The 24,242-nt window shown below is 45.6% G+C and overlaps 1 protein-coding gene across 5 annotated transcripts in view; it reads left to right on the plus strand.

Moving 5' to 3' along the window:
- The first annotated feature begins 135 nt into the window (after positions 1-135).
- ARHGAP33 (Rho GTPase activating protein 33) overlaps positions 136-24,242 on the plus strand; it is a 101,465-nt gene continuing 77,358 nt past the window's right edge. For 2 of the 5 annotated variants that reach the window (XM_073655585.1, XM_073655588.1), the window contains exons 1-2: positions 136-479; positions 1,206-1,275. In XM_073655585.1, the coding sequence (XP_073511686.1) occupies positions 1,213-1,275 (63 nt within the window). In that variant the 5' untranslated portion in view covers positions 136-479; positions 1,206-1,212. Of the gene's footprint in view, positions 480-1,205; positions 1,276-7,557; positions 7,980-24,242 lie in introns of those variants that run through there. The other 3 variants (XM_073655586.1, XR_012252391.1, XM_073655587.1) reach the window with 3 other exon arrangements.

Consider the following 24,242-nt stretch of genomic DNA (forward strand, 5'->3'; position numbering starts at 1 on the left):
ACTTTTCCTCCCGTCTTAGTCTTCTGTGTATATGGTCATTTTATAGGAATGGACCCAATCACAAATCCTCCAAACACACCCAAAGCCTCCGCGTCTGCGTGTCTGTAATACCGCCGCGTGCTGCTGACCACAAGCGCAAACTTCCTGATTTATATATATAGGGGGAATCGCTGTACATCCGGCAGCAGAGGAAGGTGCGAAAATATAAGGACGACTCCGAGGGGAGCAAAACTACTTATTATTGGGGGCCAGAAGGAGCCACAGAAACCCCCTTGCAGGAGAATGCCGGCTCGGGCAGCTCTGTAGTGTTTTATTATAGATCCTGTGGCAGGAAAGGGGTTAACCAGTGGCTTCCCGTTAAAGCTGCAGGACCGGCTTCATCTCCGGCATCTCTGACTTTAGTTCCACTTTTGCAGAAACAAAGAAGCTTAAACTTTGCAAACAGACAAAGCAGAGAACAGACGCTACCTGGCCGACAGGTGAGTCCAGCCGTGCCGCCATACCCCTCTCCTTACCCCATTTAATATGCAATGGGGTATCAGCCATAACCCCCCTAAAAAAAACAGGAAAGGGAAAGTCACCTGCAGTGTAAAGTATGTTAAAGATCTGGGCTTGCTGTCACACTCAGACCTACTTTTAGCTACACTGAATCAGTCTCCTGTCCTGAACTCTTATCTGCACTGATACAATGTAACAAGCCCTCAGCTGTGAGATGTAATCGTCTCTGGATGTGCCCATACATTGGCAGCCTGCAGAGATTTTGAAAAGGGGGAAAAATTGACCCCCAGCTTTAGAATCTTCCCAAAATTAAAGGGGCCGATTGTTATACAAGAAAACTGTCACCAGGACGGGCCCTAAATCTGAGAAAAGTCCTGATAATAAACTAAGGGCCACATTTGCACCTACTCAAGGGCCAATAGGAAAAGAGTTTGCCATTTAGGCCACTCCCCTCTGAACTCTTAGCCAATTAGCACAGTCAAAAAAGGGTAACTTGACGAGAGCCGTAAAGCAGGTGGTCTGATTTTACATATTTTTACATTTCCAGTCTCTGGCCACTAGGGGCGCTGTAAAACTGGAGACAGTGACAGCAGGACGAGGGGTCCGAGAGGGTCTCCGCCCAGACAAAAGGGGATTTATAGATTTTTGTATGATCGCTGATATGATGCAGCTAATTTATTCATGGGAAGATTCATAAAATCTCACAGGTGTGAAATGGAGGTGACCCCCGAAAACAACCCGCTGCCAAAAGAAGACACTTCAGAAACTCAGAATCCGGTAAGAAAAAACAGAAAATTATCATCCTGAGTTATAACGAATTAGTGTAAGATAACACTATAATGTATATTATATCCTGCTGTGTACACTGTAGTATTATTATTATTACACTGATACATTATGTATGCAAACAGCAGCCAACATAATATAAAGACATGGCTAGGGATTACGTCAGAATCTCCAAGCCAACCTAGACCTGCCTACTCTAAACAAACAAAAACCTGGAGAAACCATGAGAATGAATGGCATGTGTCAGGGATTTGTCAGGGATTCGCGCACACACGATCCCGATTACTCACTACGTAGGTATCGTCAAGCGAGCAGTGACCGTATGGCGTACACACCTCCGTATTCCATTGCATGGAATATGTGTATACGCCCCAGTATGGTCACTGCCAGCTTCACGATAGCCCAATTATGCTTATTCGCTGCCACCACCGATCAGCTTTAAAATACAATACAGGCCTGATTGGACGCCTGCTTTCTGGTAGTGCATATGGCTACGGGGAGGAACGATTACAGGACAGAAGGAACTGGACTATAACATGTAATATTTAATCCAAAAGGGAGGCAGTGTTTATGAAAAATATACAAAAGGTTTTACAAAAGGAGACATTACAATACATATGCAGTTACATAAAATAAAATAGGATGTAAGCGGAACTTACTATACAGATCGCAGAGACGATTCAGTTTAGCTGGAGAGGAGGCGCTCCAATTGATTTGACCGTTATCGAACGTGACCCCTGCTATATAAAATATATACTCCCGGCGTGAGTATGGACTCATCTTCAGCTGGGTCTTTTATGCCGAAGGGGGACTTGCCAACACACCCCCTGTGATGACATCACGTGGGCTGAGCTCCAGCCTTCATATTTTTATTAAAATCTCTAACTTCTGGGATAACTTTCCTTAGAGACCACACATGGCATAGCTTCAGTCCGTTATTTTTGTACTTTTGCGCCACAGCTCACCGGAGGGGCATACAGCTACGGAAAAATAAGCGTATTGTTCCTTAGCTGACCCTGCCACTAAAAATCTGTCCCAATATTATCGGAATTATGGAACTTCCGATATTCAATTGTAAATTTATCACAGTCCTGTGCTACTACAACTACATTCATATGTTAATTAGTCTGGACATTGAACTTGTTTTACGCTGACAGATTGTCGATAAGGGAGGTGGGAAGAGTGGTTTGGGAGAAATTCTTAATATTTCTATGACATCTCCCCCTCTTTGAGGTAGCGTAGGGGCCGATTTACAGATCGGCCCTTAAACCTACCTCCTCAACATCCCCTTGACGGGACAGCCCGTCGGTATTGCTATCTTCACTACCCTTCTTGTGCTAAATGGTGAAATCGTACTGCTGTAGAGCCAGGCTCCACCGCAGTAGTTTACCATTGTCACCGGACACCCGGTGCAGCCAGCTGAGGGGGCTGTGGTCAGTCACTATGGTGAAGTTGCGCCCGTATAGATAGGGCTGCCTCTTCCGCAGGACCCACACTATAGCGAGGCACTCCTTCTCCACAGTGGCGTACGCCACCTCCCGGGGTAAGAGCTTACGGCTGAGGAACATCATCGAATGATCTTCCCCCTGCCCGTTTACCTGGCTGAGCACAGCACCCAGGCCAAACACACTGGCATTCGTTTGCGCCAGGTGTACCTCAGAGGTGGGACTGAAGACGGCAGTGTCATCCAGGTAAGCCACAGCAACCCCTCCAGTCCCTCAAGCAGCTGGTTGACTAAAAAGTGGCAGGTGCATTCCTCATGCCAAAGGGCATGATGAGGGATTCATACAGCCCGAACGGTGTAATGAAGACAGACCTCTCCTGGTCCTCCTGGGACAGAGGAATCTGCCAGTATCCTCGACTCAGATCCATAATTGTCAAGTAACGGGCCCGGATAAGCTATCCAGCAGCTCATCGATGCGTGGCATTGGTTATGCATCCGGAGCTGTGATGGCATTTAGCCTCCTGTAGTCCACACAGAACCATGTGGTCCGGTCCTTTTTCAGGACCAGGACTACAGGCGAGGCCCACGCACTTTTTGACCGTTGGATCACCCCCAGGCACAACATCTCATCTATCTCCGCCTTTCTGCACCTCTAGAGAGACACGGCAAGCGGATTGACGGACTGGGGGGTGACTCCCTGTGTCCACCTGGTGGACAGCTAGCTGCGTACTCCCTGGTACACCCGTGAAGAGGGTCAGGTAAAGCCGGAACACCTCCAGCAGCTGGGACTTCTGGTCTGTGGATAGCTGCGGGTTGAATTCCGCGTCCTCAATAGACCCTCCGTCCCGGGCGGCGGCCATTAAATCCACCAGGACTTCTGTCTCGCCTTCTTCGGGGACGCTACACACAGGAAGGCAACATGTCCGTGTCATGATGAGCTTTCATCATGTTGACGTGGAAGACCTGCCTCTTCCTGGCATGCCCAATGGTGACCACGTAGTTCACATCATTGAAACGCTGGAATATGGGGTATGGGCCTTCCCAGGCCCCCTGAAGCAGCTTCTGGGTCATTGGGACTAGGACCCACACCTTCTGACCCACTTTGTACACCCGCTCCCAGGCGTTCCGGGCGTACCACAGCTTCTGGTTGGCCTGGGCCTGCACCATATTCTCATGAACCAGATGCGTCATTGCCCGCATTTTGTCACGGAGCCGCATGACATACTCTATGACGGACACTTCGGGTGAGTTCAGTTCCCCTTCCCAGGATTCTCTTACCAGACCAAGGGGACCCCGGACTCATCTGCCATACAGGAGCTCAAAGGGGAAGAACCCCGTTGAGGCCTGTGGTACCTCTCTGTAAGCAAATAGCAGGTGTGGGAGGTAACGCTCCCAGTCACGCCCATGGGACTCATCCAGCATCTTAAGCATCTGCTTAATTATACCATTGAATCGTTCACACAAACCATTGGTCTGTGGGTGATATGAACTTAATACCAGGTGCTGCACCTGCATTTTCTTACAGAGAGCTCCCATTAACCGAGACATGAACTGAGTCCCCTGGCCCGTAATCATCTCCCTGGGAAATCCTACTCTTGAAAAAAATGGCCAAGAGGGCATCTGGCACCTTATCAGCCCGAATGGAGGACAGAGCTACTGCCTCCGGGTACCGGGTAGCATAGTCTACCACAGTAAGGATGAACTGTTTTCGAGAGCTTCTGGCGATGGCCACCGGGCCAATGATGTCCACAGCAATACTCTGGAATGGCTCCTTTATCACTCTATCACGGAATTCAACCGGCAGCTATCCACAGACCAGAAATTCCAGCTGCGGGAGGTGTTCCGGCTTTACCTGACCCTCTTCACGGGTGTACCAGGGAGGACGCAGCTAGCTGTCCACCAGGTGGACACAGGGAGTCACCCCCCAGTCCGTCAATCCGCTTGCTGTGTCTCTCTAGAGGTGCAGAAAGACATGAAGGCTGAGATAGATGAGATGTTGTGTCTGGGGGTGATCCAACGGTCAAAAAGTGCGTGGGCCTCGCCTGTAGTCCTGGTCCTGAAAAAGGACTGGACCACACGGTTCTGTGTGGACTACAGGAGGCTAAATGCCATCACAGCTCCCGATGCGTACCCAATGCCACGCATCGATGAGCTGCTGGATAGCTTAGCCAGGGCCCGGTACTTGACAATTATGGACCTGAGTTGAGGATACTGGCAGATTCCACTGTCTCAGGAGACCCAGGAGAGGTCTGCCTTCATTACACCGTTCGGGTTGTATGAATCCCTCGTCATGCCCGTTGGCATGAGGAATGCACCTGCCACTTTCCAGTGATTAGTCAACCAGCTGCTCGAGGGACCGGAGGCGTTCGCGGTTGTGTACCTGGATGACATTGCCGTCTTCAGTCCCACCTCTGAGGAACACCTGGCGCACCTGGAGCAGGTGCTCAGGCGTGTCCAGGGCGCTGGGTTGACTATAAAGCCAAGAAAGTGTCAGGTAGGCATGACGGAGGTGCAGTACCTCCGACACCAAGTGGGTGGTGGAACTCTGAAGCCAGAGCCCGGGAAGGTTGATGCTATCACCTTCACCTCCTAGCCTTCACCCAAAACCAAAAAGCAGGTGATGTCCTTCTTGGGTACGGCAGGGTACTATAGGAAGTTTGTTCCCAACTATAGTGCCCTTGCTAAGCCTCTGACGGACCTCACGAAAAAGAAGACCTGGTTGCTGTGCTCAGCCAGGTAAACTGGCAGGGGGAAGATCATCCGGTGATGTTTCTCAGCCGCAAGCTCTTACCCCTGGAGGTGGCATACGCCACTGTGGAGAAGGAGTGCGTCGCGATAGTGTGGGCCCTGTGGAATCTGGAGCCCTATCTATACAGGCACAACTTCACCATATTGACTTCCCACAGCCCCCTCAGCTGGCTGCACCGGGTGTCCAGTGACAATGGTAAACTACTGCAGTGGAGCCTGGCTCTACAGCAGTACGATTTTACCATTCAGCACTAGAAGGGTAGTGAACGTGGCAACGCAGATGGGCTGTCCCGTCAAGGGGATGCCGAGGAGGTAGGCTTAAGGGGTGATCTGTAAAATCAGCCCTTACGCCACCTCAAAAAGGGGGAGATGTTATAGAAAATAATAAGAATCTCTATCCCCAAGCCCCTCTTCCCCCTCTCCCTTATAGACCATCTGTCAGAGTAAAATAAGCTCTCCGTGCAAATGGCAGCACACACAGGAGAGGTGGCAAACTCAATTGTCCAGGCAATTAATATATGAATGTAGTCCCTAGTAGCAGAGGTCTGTGATGTATACACACCTGGGTGAGGAGGATGCCGCTCCTAGCTTCAAAAGAATTCTCTCTCACCCCAGGGTATTTCCATTTGCACATATGTTCAATCTGCAGTCTCGCCAGCACCAAGATGAAATATGGAATATCAGAAGTACTTCCAATAATAATGGGACGCATATTTTTAGCGGCAGGGTCAGCTAAGGAACAAAACGCATATTTTTCCGGATCTGTGAACCCTTCTGGTGAGCTATAATGCAGAAGTACAACAATAACAGACCGCAGTTATGCCATGTGTGGTCTCTAAAGAAAGGTAAATTCGTAATAAAAAAATATGGTATCATTTACGAGCTTCTGCGATCAACCAGCGAGGAGTTATCGTAAAGTGCTATGTTGGCACTATAAAAATAAAAATTATTATTATTGCAGAAGTTAGGGTTTTTAATAAAAACATGAAGGGTGGAGCCCCGCCCATGTGAGGTCATCACATGGGGGTATGTGGGCAGGTCCCCCCCTTCGGCATAAAAGACCCAGCTGAAGAATTCATTGCCGAGAGGTATATATTCTATAAGCAAGGGGTCCCGTTCGATAACAGTCAAATCAATTGGAGCGCCTCCCCTCCAGCTAGACTGAATCTTCTCTGCGATCTGTATCGTAAGTTCTTCTTTAATCCCATTTATTTTGTGTAACTGTATATTCTGTACTGTATTGTCTCCTTTTGTAAAACCTTTTGTATATTTTTCATAAACACTGCCTCCCTTTTGGATTAAATATAAAATGTAATAGTCCTGTTTCTTTTGCTCTGTAATCGTTCCTCCCCCGAAGCCATATACTCTACCTATAAGGTGTCCGATCAGGCCAGTATTATATTTTAAAACTGATCGGTGGTGGCAGCGAATAATATTAATTGGGCTATCGTCAGGTTATCAGTGATAGTAAGAGGGCATATGCATAAATTCCATGCTTTGGAAGTTGGTGTGTATGCGGTACGCTCACTGCTAGCTTGCTGATAACTACTTAGTGAGAAAAGCCAGCAGCCTCCTATATTGATCGTCTGCCAATCGTGCAATTGTCCGGGCGATAGGGGGCAGCTGAGAGCTGCTTGCTCAAGAGGTCACAGTGGGTGGTCTCTGAGTAATCGGGATCCTGTGAATCCCTGACACACTGATACATTATATCCCGCTGTGTACACTGTAGTATTATTATTATTACTCTGACACATTATATATAAATATTTGCTGCTGTTTCTTCCTTGTTCTCGCTCATTTGTACATTTTGTGGATCTTCTTCCAAATGCGCAGGTTAAACAAAAGCTGTTCCCTGCTTTCCATTAAAGTAAGTGCCCCCCCCTGAGTGTTCCCACAATGCTGCTCCATGCGAGGGGTCAGCGCTCCACCTTCATGTGGACATGGGGATTGCATGGGACTGCTGGCGCTCATTGGCCGCTCTCCATCTCACATTCGACCATTGTCTTTGCACCTGAATGGATTGTACCATTTTTCAGGTTTGGGGGGAGGACGTTAGAGGAACGATATGGAATTTGCATCCAGAAGTCAGCAGGGTGGTCCATGTCGGACCCCTCGGTGGGGACACACAGATGCGACCCCTGATTATTGGTTTAGGGAGATCTGAATCCCATCAGGGTGGAAATCTTGGGGAATCGTTTCCGTCACCCCCTCTATAACGTTCGGATCCTGCATCCCACGGTCTGAACTGGGACAATGTAACAGACAGACTGTCAGCAATAGAGACATACAGAGAGACGCTATGGGGTGGACGCTCGGAGCGAGACCCCAGGGGACAGGGGACCATTGACCGGAGCACGGTGACGCCGGAGACCCCTGGGGACCGGGACGGATTCCGGAATTATAATCTGCGTCTACCCCACCACCCAAAAAAAAATGCAATATGGAGTGGGCTGAGCGAGAGCGCCCCCACGTACACCTCTGAGCTCCCGGCAGCAAGATGGTGGTGAGTACTGGGGGGCCTGGCCGAGCCCCCGCCTGTGCACGCTGTGCGCCTTTGTTGTGGGTGGCAGCGGCGCCTCCGTGCTGCATGACAGGGCCGTCCATCAGCGCTGCCGTCCATCAGCACTGCCATATGGAGGAGCCACAAATGTCATTCCATCGGGTTTTGCGCCATCATCGGCGCAGTTGGGTTTAATCGTTGCCAGAGATAAAATGTCAGGTCTGCGATGCTCTGCAGAAAGAGTGGGGAAATGCCCTGAAGAAAGAGTGGGCTGAAGTAGACGTTATCTGAGGGACACGCGTGGATGGGAGCGATGCTCTGCGGCTGTGTACTAGGTAAATGGGGATGGGAGCGATGCTCTGCGGCTGTGTACTAGGTAAATGGGGATGGGAGCGATGCTCTGTGGCTGTTTACTAGGTAAATGGGGATGGGAGCGATGCTCTGCGGCTGTTTACTAGGTAAATGGGGATGGGAGCGATGCTCTGCGGCTGTTTACTAGGTAAATGGGGATGGGAGCGATGCTCTGCGGCTGTTTACTAGGTAAATGGGGATGGGAGCGATGCTCTGCGGCTGTTTACTAGGTAAATGGGGATGGGAGCGATGCTCTGCGGACAAGTGCTGGGTTAATAGGGAGTGACGCTGTGTAGATGAGTGCTGGCTAAAAGGGGATGGCAGTGATGCTCTGCAGATGAGTGCAGGATAAATGGGGATGGGAGCGATGCTCTGTGGATGAGTTTTGGATAAATGGGGGTGGGAGCGATGCTCTGCGGACAAGTGCTGGATAAATGGTGAGTGATGCTCTGTGGACGAGTTCTTGATAAATAAGGATGGGAGCGATGCTCTGCTGGCGAGTTCAGGATAAATGGGAATGATGCTCTGTGGAAGAGTTTTGGATAAATGGGGGTGGGAGCGATGCTCTGCGGAAGAGTTTTAGATAATTGGGGGTGAGAGCGATGCTCTATGGATGAGTACTGTATAATGGGGATGGGAGCGATGCTCTGCGGATGAGTGCTGGATAAATGGGGATGGGAGCGATGCTCTACGAACGAGTTCTGCATAAATGGGGATGGGTGCTGGATAAATAGGGATGGGTGCAATGCTCTGCGGACTAGTTTTTGATAAATGGGGATGGGAGTGATGCTCTGCAGAGGTGGTCTGCTGGTTATGATTGGATGTTGTGATCGCCGGCAGCGTTTCAGGCAGTGGTTATAACGGTGCATTGTGGGCTGTGGATGGTTGTGGTAGATTGTCAGCTCCCATGGTCGGGAGACCCCTCTCTTGGATGAGTGTGTATGTCACCCTAAATGATGGACCCTGACACTGAGTGTTTAGGATGAGCAGCAGGGGGTGACCCCAATTCTGGGTCTCCGGCAGACGATTAGTATGGTGGGAGCGCGGCCGACATCACACTGGGATCACTGTGTCCATGGCCATTACCATAACAAAAGCCGGGGCCCTCCTCCTCCTCCTCCTCTTCCTAGCCCCCAGCCCCTCGCCCAATTCCCACCCTGAGCTTCACGGCCATGGCCATGGTGGGGCCGGTTACCATGGAGATGGCTGTTCCTGCGCTGAGCTCTGGGGGGGGTGACAATGGTGAGCGTGATTGTCCTCGCTATAGACAGGGAGCCAGCTGGTAACATGACCGGTAGTGGAGCCGCCACCAATGTCACCCTGAATGGCGACTATTGTTCTCTGTTATCAGCCATATCCTGCCGAAGAGAGGCGACTGTAGGACAGGAGACTACAATCTATTACTCCCTGTTATCAGCCATTACTGGGTGAGGAGACTGTAGGACATCCAGTAAATATGACGTGCAGATGGTTCTGCTTCGTTTTCCTTCCTGCACTAATCACAAGCTATTTTCTTACTATAGCGGCTCGGACTTTGCAGAATATCGGGATCACCAGGGAGCTGAATAGTGAAGTCTCCACTGTCCGCAGTGGTCATATTTGTCCAGGGTGGGCGCTCTGCAGCAAATATTGACCGTGGCCTGGTGCAAATGAAAGCCACCGCAGCGCTGAGACAATTGGTTGTTAGGGAAATCCTTAAATTTTATCAGGTCTTGTATCCGGGATCTGCCCATCGAGGTTTTATGTGTGAGCTTAAAAAATGTTGTAAGTTCTTTGCTCTGTGGGGTGAAGGCTAGAACCTGTGCCCTCCTGGCCGTTCTCTTGGCACTGGTGGCGTTCTGGTCAGTGCACCCATAGATTGAGTTAGGTGGTGTCTCCTGCTCTCTGGTAACCAGCAATACTCTGGACTTAGCTGTATGGGTGATTGGAGGAGAAAACATCGCATCACTAAGAATCTAGTTGTATGTAAATGAATGAAAAAACAATACATTTTAACTTTCCATGGGTCGCCATCTTTATATTAACAGATCAATGAGCGAAAATTATAAGAAGAAAGGGTTAAGCTGGAATCTTTCGAATAACATTGATAATCTCGTGAAAATGGCTCCTCAAGGGTTTGGGGTATAGAGACAGCAGAACTTGATGGGGTGGGAGAAGGAAAAATGAGCAAGTGTAAGATGACTGAACAGGGCATCTCCAAAACAGTGGGGTGTTTACAGTATACGGCGGGTCTTGTGGGGTGTTCCCAGTATACGGCGGGTCTTGTGGGGTATTCCCGGTATATGGCGGGTATTGTGGGGTGTTCCCGGTATACGGCGGGTATTGTGGGGTGCTCCCGGTGTAAGGCTGGTATTGTGGGGTGTTCCCGGTGTAAGGCGGGTATTGTGGGGTGTTTTCAGTATGCTGGCAGGTTGGGCATCCCAGCAACTGCTACACTGGAGGTATTGTAGGAAGATCACAGTATACATGGAGCCTTGTAGGGCGTTCCTGGTATGTGCCGGGCCTTGTGGGGCGTTCCTGGTATGCGCCGGGCCTTGTGGGGCGTTCCTGGTATGCGCCGGGCCCTGTGGGGCGTTCCTGGTATGCGCCGGGCCCTGTGGGGCGTTCCTGGTATGCGCCGGGCCCTGTGGGGTGTTCCTGGTATGCGCCGGGCCCTGTGGGGCGTTACTGGTAAACAGCTAGTCTCGGTGGAGCATTTCCAGTATGTGACGCGCCCCCTGGGCCGTGGGGTACTCGGTGCCGGGCCGGTCGTTGCTAGAGGAGATGTCACAGTGGCGGTGACCCGGTCCATGACCCAGGGCGGTCAATAAAAGGGGCTATTTACAGGGGATTTGTAGATTTAATATAATGTTCGTGACGCCACCTGTGGTATGCGGCTATATGGAGCCGCCGCTGCGGTACAGAACCTCTGGAGCTGATGATGACGCAGCAGAGTTGGTTCAGCTCTCCACAGGCAGAGCTTAGCTCCAGGGCAGTGTAGATATTGACGTAGCGGTTGTGGTGCAGTGTAGTGCAGGGGCCCAGGAACAGGTCAGCACTCTCAGCGCCCGGGACAGGGAGACTCCTCTTACCTGCTCCCGCGGCCGCTCCTGTGCTGCTCTTTGCCTCCTGGCTCCGTTCAGGCTCCGCCGGGGCTGGGGCGCTGCTGATCTTGCACAGGGTTGGCTGCTGCCGGGTCGCAATCTTCCCCAGCAGCTCCTCCTTCCAACCTGCGATTGCAGCCTGCTGGGCCTTCTCCATTCTGCGGCCCAGCTCCCGTACCTCGGCGTGGAGGAACTCCGTATCCTCCAGGGACAGTTTTGAGATCGCTTCTTCCAGGGTAAGAGGCATCTCGGCGTGCTGTAGGCCACGAATGGGAGCTTGCTCCTGACTCCTCTCCATGCTGCCTGCCGGGTGCGGTCTGTCTAGACTGCTGGAGACTCCGCCCTGTCTCCCAGGTTTCTTCTCTCCTCTCCCCTTTCGGGGGCGGTTCCATGGCAGCTTGCGGTCGGCAACACCTAGGGTCGGCCCCCCCATCTTGATGGACACATCTACATACATACCCACTGCTGCTCGGGGCGGGCCCCGCTTTTGGCGCCATTCTGGAACCCGGCCCACGATGGGAGGTGAGTTCTTGTTGTCTTTGATCACGCACATAATGGCGCCCGTTCTTCTGGGGCGGGCGCCACATCCAGTATATAACACAGTCTCTAGGCGCACAATACCTGGTGATAACGGGTGGGTTCATATCCTGTTTGTGACGCCAAATATGACGCGCTCCCTGGGCCGTCGGGTACTCGGTGCCAGGCCGGTCGTTGCTAGGGGAGATGTCACAGTGGCGGTGACCTGGTCCGTGACCCAGGACGATCAATAAAAGGGGCTATTTACAGGGGATTTGTAGTTTTTATATAATGTTCGTGACGCCACCTGTGGTATGCGGCTATATGGAGCCGCCGCTGCGGAGCAGGTCCTCTGGAGCCGATGATGATGCAGCAGAGTTGGTTCAGCTCTCCACAGGTAGAGCTTAGCTCCAGGGCAGTGTAGATGTTGTAGATATTGAGGTAGCAGTTGTGGTGCAGTGTAGTGCAGGAGGTGATGGCGCAGCAGTAATCATTCACAGAGACAGTGGAGATGCAGTCTTCCGGATTTACTCACAGTTCTCACTTTGCTCCTGGTTACAACTGCAGATCATAACGTCCCACGTCGTCCTGTGCTTACTCAGGAAGGGGTTCAAGCCAACCCTGAGGTACCTCCGGAGTACATAACGGGACCCCCTTCTGTGTGTTCCTTCTGGCCGTCTCCCTGCACCTCACACCCAGTGTCCCAATCCAGTGACCGCGGACCTTGTCGGGCGACGTCTTCTCTGTCCCCTAGGTCCTCTATGGCCACCTTTTCAGTGAGATAGATGTGGCTTTTGGCTGTAGCACCTGAAATGCTGCACCCTCCGGTTACCTAGTTGAACGTTGCAATTCTCACTAGTTAGGGGCCGGTCCCCTCTGCGACCCGATCCCTCCACGGCTGGTAGATTCGGGCGTACGGGTGGCCTCCAGCCTCCAGCACTGCCCATACCCCTGGGATCCTTTCTTCACTCCTGGAGCCTTCTCTCTGCTCCCATTCCTTCCTCCTCTCCTTCTCCTGGGCCTCCTCACTCAGACCCGCGCTTCCCTGAGCAGAGCTCCTCCTCTGCCTCTATCTCCTCAGACTCACTCTGACTGACTCCAACCCCCTCTAGAATGTTCCACCCTCTCTTTTATATCGCTTCTTACTGAGCTCCCCTGAACTACTTCCTCCACCCACACCCACTACATGGTTCCCCCTACTTTGGTTCCCCCCACTCCAGCCAGGGACAGGGCTCAGCAGAGGAGCAGCGCATCTTGCCCCTCCTGCTGGTCTGGAATAGTGTAGTGTTGGATGCAGGTGTTTGGGTCCCGGGCAGTACTCCATCCTTACCTGAGAGTGGGATACCACACCTCTGGGTGAGATGCAGTACCTCTGTGGCGACTGAACCCTTCAGGGGCGCCACATATGCAGGCTGGTCAAGCATTCCACCTGGTTCACCGAAGATCTTGATGGGTGATCCCGGTATATGACGGGTCTTGTGTTGTGTTCCCGGTATATGAAAGGTCTTGTGGTGTGTTCCCGGTATATGACGGGTCTTGTGGTGCGTTCCCGGTGTATGACGGGTCTTGTGGTGCGTTCCCGGTGTATGACGGGTCTTGTGGTGCGTTCCCGGTGTATGACGGGTCTTGTGGTGCGTTCCCGGTGTATGACGGGTCTTGTGGTGCGTTCCCGGTGTATGACGGGTCTTGTGGTGCGTTCCCGGTGTATGACGGGTCTTGTGGTGCGTTCCCGGTGTATTACGGGTCTTGTGGTGCGTTCCCGGTGTATGACGGGTCTTGTGGTGCGTTCCCGGTGTATGACGGGTCTTGTGGGGGGTTCCCGGTATATGGCGGGTCTTGTGGGGGGTTCCCGGTATACGGCGCGTCTTGTGCGGTGTTCCCGGCTTACGGCGGGTCTCGTGGGGTGTTCCTGGTAAACGGCGAGTCTCGGAAGAGCATTCTCAGTATGCCGGCAAGGTTTTGTAGGGTGTTCCTGGTATATGGCAGGTCTTGTGGGGGTGTTTCCTATATACGGTGGGTCTTTTGGGGGTGTTTCCAGAATACAGGGGGTGTTCCTGGTATACTGGCAGGTCGAGCATTCTAGTTCCTAGTAGACGGTGGGTTTCGTGGGGCGCTCCCGGTACACGGAAGGTCTTGTAGGATGATCCCGTATGTGGCAGGTCTTGTAGAGTATTTCCATTATGCAGTGATACCTACCACAGAAGTATAGCCATGACATATACGCAAATCCCTTTTAATGGCAGCATCTGTGCCAGCCGAAGATTGGTCCGAGGATCGAGCTGATGTCTTGTCCCCTGATCTTTATCTCCTCACTCATTTGTGGATAAAATGATTCCTATCCATTCAGATCGCACTGATCCACGCACAGGATCTGCTGCCAGGTACACAGGACACCTGCAGAGCAATGTGGAGTCCGGGCCTAGATGGTTCAGAGCGGGGGAGATGCACAGAACTTTTTGGAGCCGCCTCGTCTCTAATTGCCCTTTCATTATGTATGAAGCGCACCACGTTTCTTTGATATAAATAAATCAGTCTTCTCGTCCGACACACTTCAGTCTTTAAAAGCTGCAGAAAAAATGAGGTTACGTAAACGCTGCGATCGGCGTCCCGGGGCCGATGTGAAGTTTAGCGGAGTGAAAAAGTGAACACGCTAACGGGGTCGTGAATTTGACATGTTACAAAAGAAAAATCCCGATCTGCAGGCGATCGCTACTCTGCAGGCGATCACTACAATGCAGCGTTTACATGGTCTGGTTACCATAGCAACTGGAAACATCGCACCCAGGCCTTATATACGGATTTCAGAAGACGGGCGAGCGCCTTTTATGTGAAACGTAAGGCACAATGTTGAATATTGACTGATGGTCCGGCCTAAAACACCTCCCGTTATCACAGGCATATAATGCTTGTAGGACCAGTGACGATGACAAAATGGCTGTCCCTGCTGTTTAGTTATTATAGACCCGGGGTCCTCAAACTGCAGATTTTTATCCGGCCCTCAAGGCTGTGGGCTCCTGCTTGCTCAGGGCCCCGGCAGCCGGATACTTACCTCTCCCCGTGCCTCTGCAGATCCGCTGTCTTCCTGCTGTGCGCTCCCTGTAACGTCTCAGGTCAGAGGGTGCGGTGACGTCTTTACACCGCGCCCTCCCCTGAGCCGTCACAGGCAGCGCAGAGCTGGAAGACGCCGGCGACTCTGGAGTCCGGACCCGAGCAGCGGGCAGCAGGTGAGAAGTGAGGTGAGTATTTATTTTTTAATGTATGGAGGCATGGGGCATAATATTAGGGGTGACATCCTGCATGGGGCATAATATGGGGGGGGGGGGGTGACATCCTGCATGGGGCATTATATGGGGGAGTGACATGCTGCATGGGGCATTATAAAGAGAGGGGGGTGATATCCTGCATGGTGCATTAGAACGACAGGGGAGTGATATCCTGCATGGGGCATTATATGGGGGGGTGACATGCTGAATGGGGCATTATAACGACAGGGGAGTGATATCCTGCATGGTGCATTATATGGGGAGGTGACATCCTGAATGGGGCATTATATGGGGGGGTGACATGCTGCATGGGGCATTATATGGGGGGGTGACATCCTGAATGGGGCATTATAACGACAGGGGAGTGATATCCTGCATGGGGCATTATATGGGGAGGTGACATCCTGAATGGGGCATTATATGGGGGGGTGACATGCTGCATGGGGCATTATATGGGGGGGTGACATGCTGCATGGGGCATTATATGGGGGGTGACATCCAGCATGGGGCATTATATGGGGGGTGACATCCTGAATGGGGCATTATAAAGACAGGGGAATGATATCCTGCATGGGGCATTATATGGGGGGGTGACATCCAGCATGGGGCATTATATGGGGGGGTGACATCCAGCATGGGGCATTATATGGGGGGGTGACATCCTGAATGGGGCATTATAAAGACAGGGGAGTGACATCCTGCATGGGGCATTATATGGTGGGTGACATCCTGCATGGGGCATTATATGGGGGGGTGACATCCTGCATGGGGCATTATATGGGGGGTGACATCCTGAATGGGGCATTATATGGGGGGGGTGACATCCTGCATGGGGCATTATAAAGACAGGGGAGTGATATCTTGCATGGGGCATTATATGGTGGGAGAAAGGGACATCCTGCATGGGGCATTATATGGGGGTGACATCCTGCATGGGGCATTATAAGGGGGGAACAGCCTGCATGGGGCATTATAAGGGGGGAACAGCCTGCATAGGGCATTATAAGGGGGAAACAGCCTGCCTATTGAGGACCTATGCTGCCTATTGGGGACATTTACCTGCCTATTGGGGACCTATGCTGCCTATTGGGGACATTTACCTGCCCATTGAGGACCTATGCTGCCTATTGGGGACATTTACCTGCCTATTGAGGACCTATGCTGCCTATTGGGGACATTTACCTGCCTATTGGGGACCTATGCTGCCTATTGGGGACATTTACCTGCCCATTGAGGACCTATGCTGCCTATTGGGGACCTTTACCTGCCCATTGAGGACCTATGCTGCCTATTGGGGACCTTTACCTGCCTATTGGGGACCTTTACCTGCCCATTGAGGACCTATGCTGCCTATTGGGGACATTTACCTGCCTATTGGGGACCTATGCTGCCTATTGGGGACATTTACCTGCCTATTGGGGACCTATGCTGCCTATTGAGGACATTTACCTGCCTATTGGGGATATTTACCTGCTTATTGGGGACCTATGCTGCCTATTGGGGATATTTACCTGCTTATTGGGGACCTATGCTGCCTATTGGGGATATTTACCTGCTTATTGGGGACCTATGCTGCCTATTGGGGACCTATGCTGCCTATTGAAATACCGGTTGATTTAACTTTACTTATTCTTCATTTTAAATATTGTATTTGTTCCTGTATTGTTTTTTTACTTCAAAATAAGATATGTGCAGTGTGCATAGGAATTAGTTCATAGTTTTTTTTTAAAAACTATATTCCGGCCCTCCAATGGTCTGAGGGACAGTGAACTGGCCCCCTGTTTAAAAAGTTTGAGGACCCCTGCTCTAGACGGACTAGATTGGACCTGAACTTGACAAATTCTACAGATTAATACTGGATTTGAAGACTTTTTCGACCGTCGCATTTCTCAAATATTGGTGAAAATTTAAGTTCAGTGCAATATAATGGCCCCTGAGGTAAATTACTGCTAAGGGAGGCCCCAAAGTAAAATATCAAACTCCCGTATTCTACAATATCGCTGTGTGAGAGAAATAAACTTGGCCCCTGTTGCCTATAGCAACCATTTAGCACTTAACTCATTTCTTTTTCCCCGCAACCAGTCAGAGCTGTTGTTTCATCTTATCAGAGCAGTTTACAAAATGAAAGCTGAACTCTGATTGGGTGCTCTGGACAGTACCACTATGAAAGCTTCTTTCAGAGACACAGGGCTGCCTATTGTTCCCGGTAATATACTGTGATGCTGAATGGGGGAGGTTTATAAAAAAAAAAAAATTATCAAAACTTGTTCAAGTAAAAAGATAGAGGAGAAAAACATGGAACCAATCAGATTGCGGCTCTCATGTTTGAGAGGCAGTTTTGATAATGAAAGCAGTGATTTGATTGGTTGCTATAGACAATTACTCCACTGAGGAGGAGAAGTCCATAGCAACCAATCAGATTGCAGCTTTCTATCTTTGAAAGTCTATTTGGATAATGAAAGGAGTTACCTGATTGGTTGCTATGTAATGTCTCTATAATTTTATGTTTATTATTATTTTATATTGAGTTCATAACCAGTCGCCGCACTACTTCTATGTACATGTGTCCTTGAGGCGGTTTGCTGGCAGCTTTCAGCATGGCTGTACGGTTAAAGCATAATTGCTCATAGTTTGTTCACAAGAGGGATTAGATCCGTAAATCGGCGATGTCTTCAGTTTCTATAGAAACGCACAGAAAAGGTAAAAATAGTTTTTTGTTTAAAGTGCGTTCTAAAAGAGACAGCGGCAAAGAATGCAACTTAAAGAGCGATGCCACTTACCAGAACATCATAAATGATCCACAGTCACGACAGGAACATAATAGAAGTCAACACGTGTTACTGCCCCCTATGTACAAGACTATAACTACTATAATACTGCTCCCTATATACAAGAATATAACTACAATACTGACCCCTATGTACAAGAATATAACTACTATAATACTGCCCCTATGTACAAGACTATAACTACTATAATACTGCTCCCTATATACAAGAATATAACTACTATAATACTGCCCCTATGTACAAGAATATAATTACTATAATACTGCCCCTATGTACAAGAATATAACTACTATAATACTGCCCCTATGTACAAGAATATAACTACTATAATACTGCCCCTATGTACAAGAATATAACTACTATAATACTACCCCCTATATACAAGAATATAACTACTATAATACTGCCTCCTATGTACAAGAATATAACTACTATAATACTGCCCCTATGTACAAGAATATAACTACTATAATACTGCCCCTATGTACAAGAATATAACTACTATAATACTACCCCCTATATACAAGAATATAACTACTATAATACTGCCTCCTATGTACAAGAATATAACTACTATAATACTGCCCCTATGTACAAGAATATAACTACTATAACACTGCCCCTATGTACAAGAATATAACTACTATAATATTGCTCCTATGTACAGGAATATAACTACTATAATACTGCCCCTATGTACAAGAATATAACTACTATAATACTGCCTCCTATGTACAAGAATATAACTACTATAATACTGCCCCTATGTACAAGAATATAACTACTATAATACTGCTCCTATGTACAGGAATATAACTACTATAATACTGCTCCCTATATACAAGAATATAACTACTATAATACTGGTCATATGTACAAGAATATAACTACTATAATACTGCCCCTATGTACAAGAATATAACTACTATAATACTGCCCCTATATACAAGAATATAGCTACTATAATACTGCTCCTATGTACAAGAATATAACTACTATAATACTGCCCCTATGTACAAGAATATAACTACTATAATACTGCCTCCTATGTACAAGAATATAACTACTATAATACTGCCCCTATGTACAAGAATATAACTACTATAATACTGCTCCTATGTACAAGAATATAACTACTATAATACTACCCCCTATGTACAAGAATATAACTACTATAATACTGCCCCCTATGTACTAGAATATAACTACTATAATACTGCCCCCAATATACAAGAATATAACTACTATAATACTGGTCATATGTACAAGAATATAACTACTATAATACTGCCCCTATGTACAAGAATATAACTACTATAATACTGCTCCTATGTACAAGAATATAACTACTATAATACTGCTCCTATGTACAAGAATATAACTACTATAATACTGCTCCTATGTACAAGACTATAACTACTATAATACTGCTCCTATGTACAAGAATATAACTACTATAATACTGCTCCTATGTACAAGAATATAACTACTATAATACTGCCCCCTATGTACAAGAATATAACTACTATAATACTGCTCCCTATATACAAGAATATAACTACTATAATACTGCCCCTATGTACAAGAATATAACTACTATAATACTGCCCCTATGTACAAGAATATAACTACTATAATACTGCTCCTATGTACAAGAATATAACTACTATAATACTGCCCCTATGTACAAGAATATAACTACTATAATACTGCTCCTATGTACAAGAATATAACTACTATAATACTGCTCCTATGTACCAGACTATAACTACTATAATACTGCTCCCTATATACAAGAATATAACTACTATAATACTGCCCCTATGTACAAGAATATAACTACTATAATACTGCTCCTATGTACAAGAATATAACTACTATAATACTGCTCCTATGTACAAGAATATAACTACTATAATACTGCTCCTATGTACAAGAATATAACTACTATAATACTGCCCCTATGTACAAGAATATAACTACTATAATACTGCCCCTATGTACAAGAATATAACTACTATAATACTGCCCCTATGTACAAGAATATAACCACTATAATACTGCCCCTATGTACAAGAATATAACTACTATAATACTGCTCCTATGTACAAGAATATAACTACTATAATACTGCCCCTATGTACAAGAATATAACTACTATAATACTGCTCCTATGTACAAGAATATAACTACTATAATACTGCCCCTATGTACAAGAATATAACTACTATAATACTGCCCCCTATGTACAAGACTATAACTACTATAATACTGCTCCTATGTACAAGAATATAACTACTATAATACTGCCCCCTATGTACAAGACTATAACTACTATAATGCTGCCCCTATATACAAGAATATAACTACTATAATACTGCCCCTATGTACAAGACTATAACTACTATAATACTGCTCCCTATATACAAGAATATAACTACTATAATACTGCCCCTATGTACAAGAATATAACTACTATAATACTGCCCCTATGTACAAGAATATAACTACAATAATACTGCCCCTATGTACAAGAATATAACTACTATAATACTGCCCCTATGTACAAGAATATAACTACTATAATACTGCTCCTATGTACAAGAATATAACTACTATAATACTGCCCCTATGTACAAGAATATAACTACTATAATACTGCCCCTATGTACAAGAATATAACTACTATAATACTGCCCCTATGTACAAGAATATAACCACTATAATACTGCCCCTATGTACAAGAATATAACTACTATAATACTGCCCCTATATACAAGAATATAACTACTATAATACTGCCCCTATGTACAAGAATACAACTACTATAATAGTGCCCCTATGTACAAGAATACAACTACTATAATACTGCCCCTATATACAAGAATATAACTACTATAATACTGCCCCCTATGTACAAGACTATAACTACTATAATACTGCCCCTATATACAAGAATATAACTACTATAATACTGCCCCTATGTACAAGAATATAACTACTATAATACTGCCCCTATGTACAAGAATATAACTACTATAATACTGCCCCTATGTACAAGAATATAACCACTATAATACTGCCCCTATGTACAAGAATATAACTACTATAATACTGCCCCTATGTACAAGAATATAACTACTATAATACTGCCCCTATGTACAAGAATATAACTACTATAATACTGCCCCTATGTACAAGAATATAACTACTATAATACTGCCCCTATGTACAAGAATATAACTACTATAATACTGCCCCTATGTACAAGAATATAACTACTATAATACTGCCCCTATGTGCAAGAATATAACTACTATAATACTGCTCCTATGTACAAGAATATAACTACTATAATACTGCTCCTATGTACAAAATTATAACTACTATAATACTGCTCCTATGTACAAGAATATAACTACTATAATACTGCTTCCTATGTACAAGAATATAACTATTATAATACTGCCCCCTATGTACAAGAATATAACTACTATAATATTGCCCCCTATGTACAGGAATATAACTACTATAATACTGCTCCTATGTACAAGAATATAACTATTATAATACTGCTCCTATGTACAAGAATATAACTACTATAATACTGCTCCCTATGTACTGTACAAGAATATAACTACTATAATACTGCCCTCTATGTACAAAAATATAACTACTATAATACTGCCCCCTATGTACAAGAATATAACTACTATAATACTGCTCCTATGTACAAGAATATAACTGCTATAATACTACTCCTATGTACAAGAATATAACTACTATAATACTGCTCCTATGTACAAGAATATAACTACTATAATACTGCCTCCTATGTACAAGAATATAACTACTATAATACTGCCCACTATGTACAAGAATATAACTACTATAATACTCCCCCTATGTACAAGAATATAACTACAATAATACTGCCCCTATGTACAAGAATATAACTACTATAATACTGCTCCTATGTACAAGAATATAACTATTATAATACTGCTCCTATGTACAAGAATATAACTACTATAATACTGCTCCCTATGTACTGTACAAGAATATAACTACTATAATACTGCCCTCTATGTACAAAAATATAACTACTATAATACTGCCCCCTATGTACAAGAATATAACTACTATAATACTGCTCCTATGTACAAGAATATAACTGCTATAATACTACTCCTATGTACAAGAATATAACTACTATAATACTGCTCCTATGTACAAGAATATAACTACTATAATACTGCCTCCTATGTACAAGAATATAACTACTATAATACTGCCCACTATGTACAAGAATATAACTACTATAATACTCCCCCTTTGTACAAGAATATAACTACAATAATACTGCCCCTATGTACAAGAATATAACTACTATAATACTGCTCCTATGTACAAGAATATAACTACTATAATACTGTCCCCTATGTACAAGACTATAACTACTATAATACTGCCCCTATGTACAAGAATATAACTACTATAATACTGCTCCTATGTACAAGAATATAACTACTATAATACTGTCCCCTATGTACAAGACTATAACTACTATAATACTGCTCCTATGTACAAGAATATAACTACTATAATACTGCTCCTATGTACAAGAATATAACTACTATAATACTGCTCCTATGTACAAGAATATAACTACTATAATACTGCTCCTATGTACAAGAATATATCTACTATAATACTGCCCCTATGTACAGGAATATAACTACTATAATACTGCCCATATGTACAAGATTAAAACAACTATAATACTGCCCCTATGTACAAGAATATAACTACTATAATACTGCCCCTATGTACAAGAATATAACTACTATAATACTGCCCCCTATGTACAAGAATATAACTACTATAATACTGCTCCTATGTACAAGAATATAACTACTATAATACTGCCCCTATGTACAAGAATAAAACAACTATAATACTTCCCCTATGTACAAGAATATAACTACTATAATGCTGCCCCCTATGTACAAGAATATAACTACTATAATACTGCTCCTATGTACAAGAATATAACTATTATAATACTGCTCCTATGTACAAGAATATAACTACTATAATACTGCTCCCTATGTACTGTACAAGAATGTAACTACTATAATACTGCCCTCTATGTACAAAAATATAACTACTATAATACTGCCCCTATGTACAAGAGTATAACTACTATAATACTGCTCCTATGTACAAGAATATAACTACTATAATACTGCTCCTATGTACAAGAATATAACTACTATAATACTGCCCCCTATGTACAAGACTATAACTACTATAATACTGCTCCTATGTACAAGAATGTAACTGCTATAATACTGCCCCTATGTACAAGAATATAACTACTATAATACTGCTCCTATGTACAAGAATATATCTACTATAATACTGCCCCTATGTACAGGAATATAACTACTATAGTACTGCTCCTATGTACAGGAATATAACTACTATAATACTGCTCCTATGTACAAGAATATAACTACTATAATACTGCACCCTATGTACAAGAATATAACTACTATAATACTGCCCCCTATGTACAAGAATATAACTACTATAACACTGCCCCTATGTACAAGAATATAACTACTATAATATTGCTCCTATGTACAGGAATATAACTACTATAATACTGCCCCTATGTACAAGAATATAACTACTATAATACTGCCTCCTATGTACAAGAATATAACTACTATAATACTGCCCCTATGTACAAGAATATAACTACTATAATACTGCTCCTATGTAGAACAATATAACTACTACAATACTGCCCCTATATACAAGAATATAACTACTATAACACAGCTCCCTAGGTATAGGAATATAACTACTATAATACTGCCCCTATGTACAAGAATATAACTACTATAATACTGCCCCTATGTACAAGAATATAACTACTATAATACTGCCCCCTATGTACAAGAATATAACTACTATAATACTGCTCCTATGTACAAGAATATAACTACTATAATACTGCCCCTATGTACAAGAATAAAACAACTATAATACTTCCCCTATGTACAAGAATATAACTACTATAATGCTGCCCCCTATGTACAAGAATATAACTACTATAATACTGCTCCTATGTACAAGAATATAACTATTATAATACTGCTCCTATGTACAAGAATATAACTACTATAATACTGCTCCCTATGTACTGTACAAGAATATAACTACTATAATACTGCTCCTATGTACAAGAATATA

This window comes from Phyllobates terribilis, unplaced genomic scaffold, assembly GCF_046119375.1.
Source record: "Phyllobates terribilis strain yellow unplaced genomic scaffold, ASM4611937v1 Scaffold_12__6_contigs__length_324123572, whole genome shotgun sequence".
NCBI classification, from domain to species: domain Eukaryota; kingdom Metazoa; phylum Chordata; class Amphibia; order Anura; family Dendrobatidae; genus Phyllobates; species Phyllobates terribilis.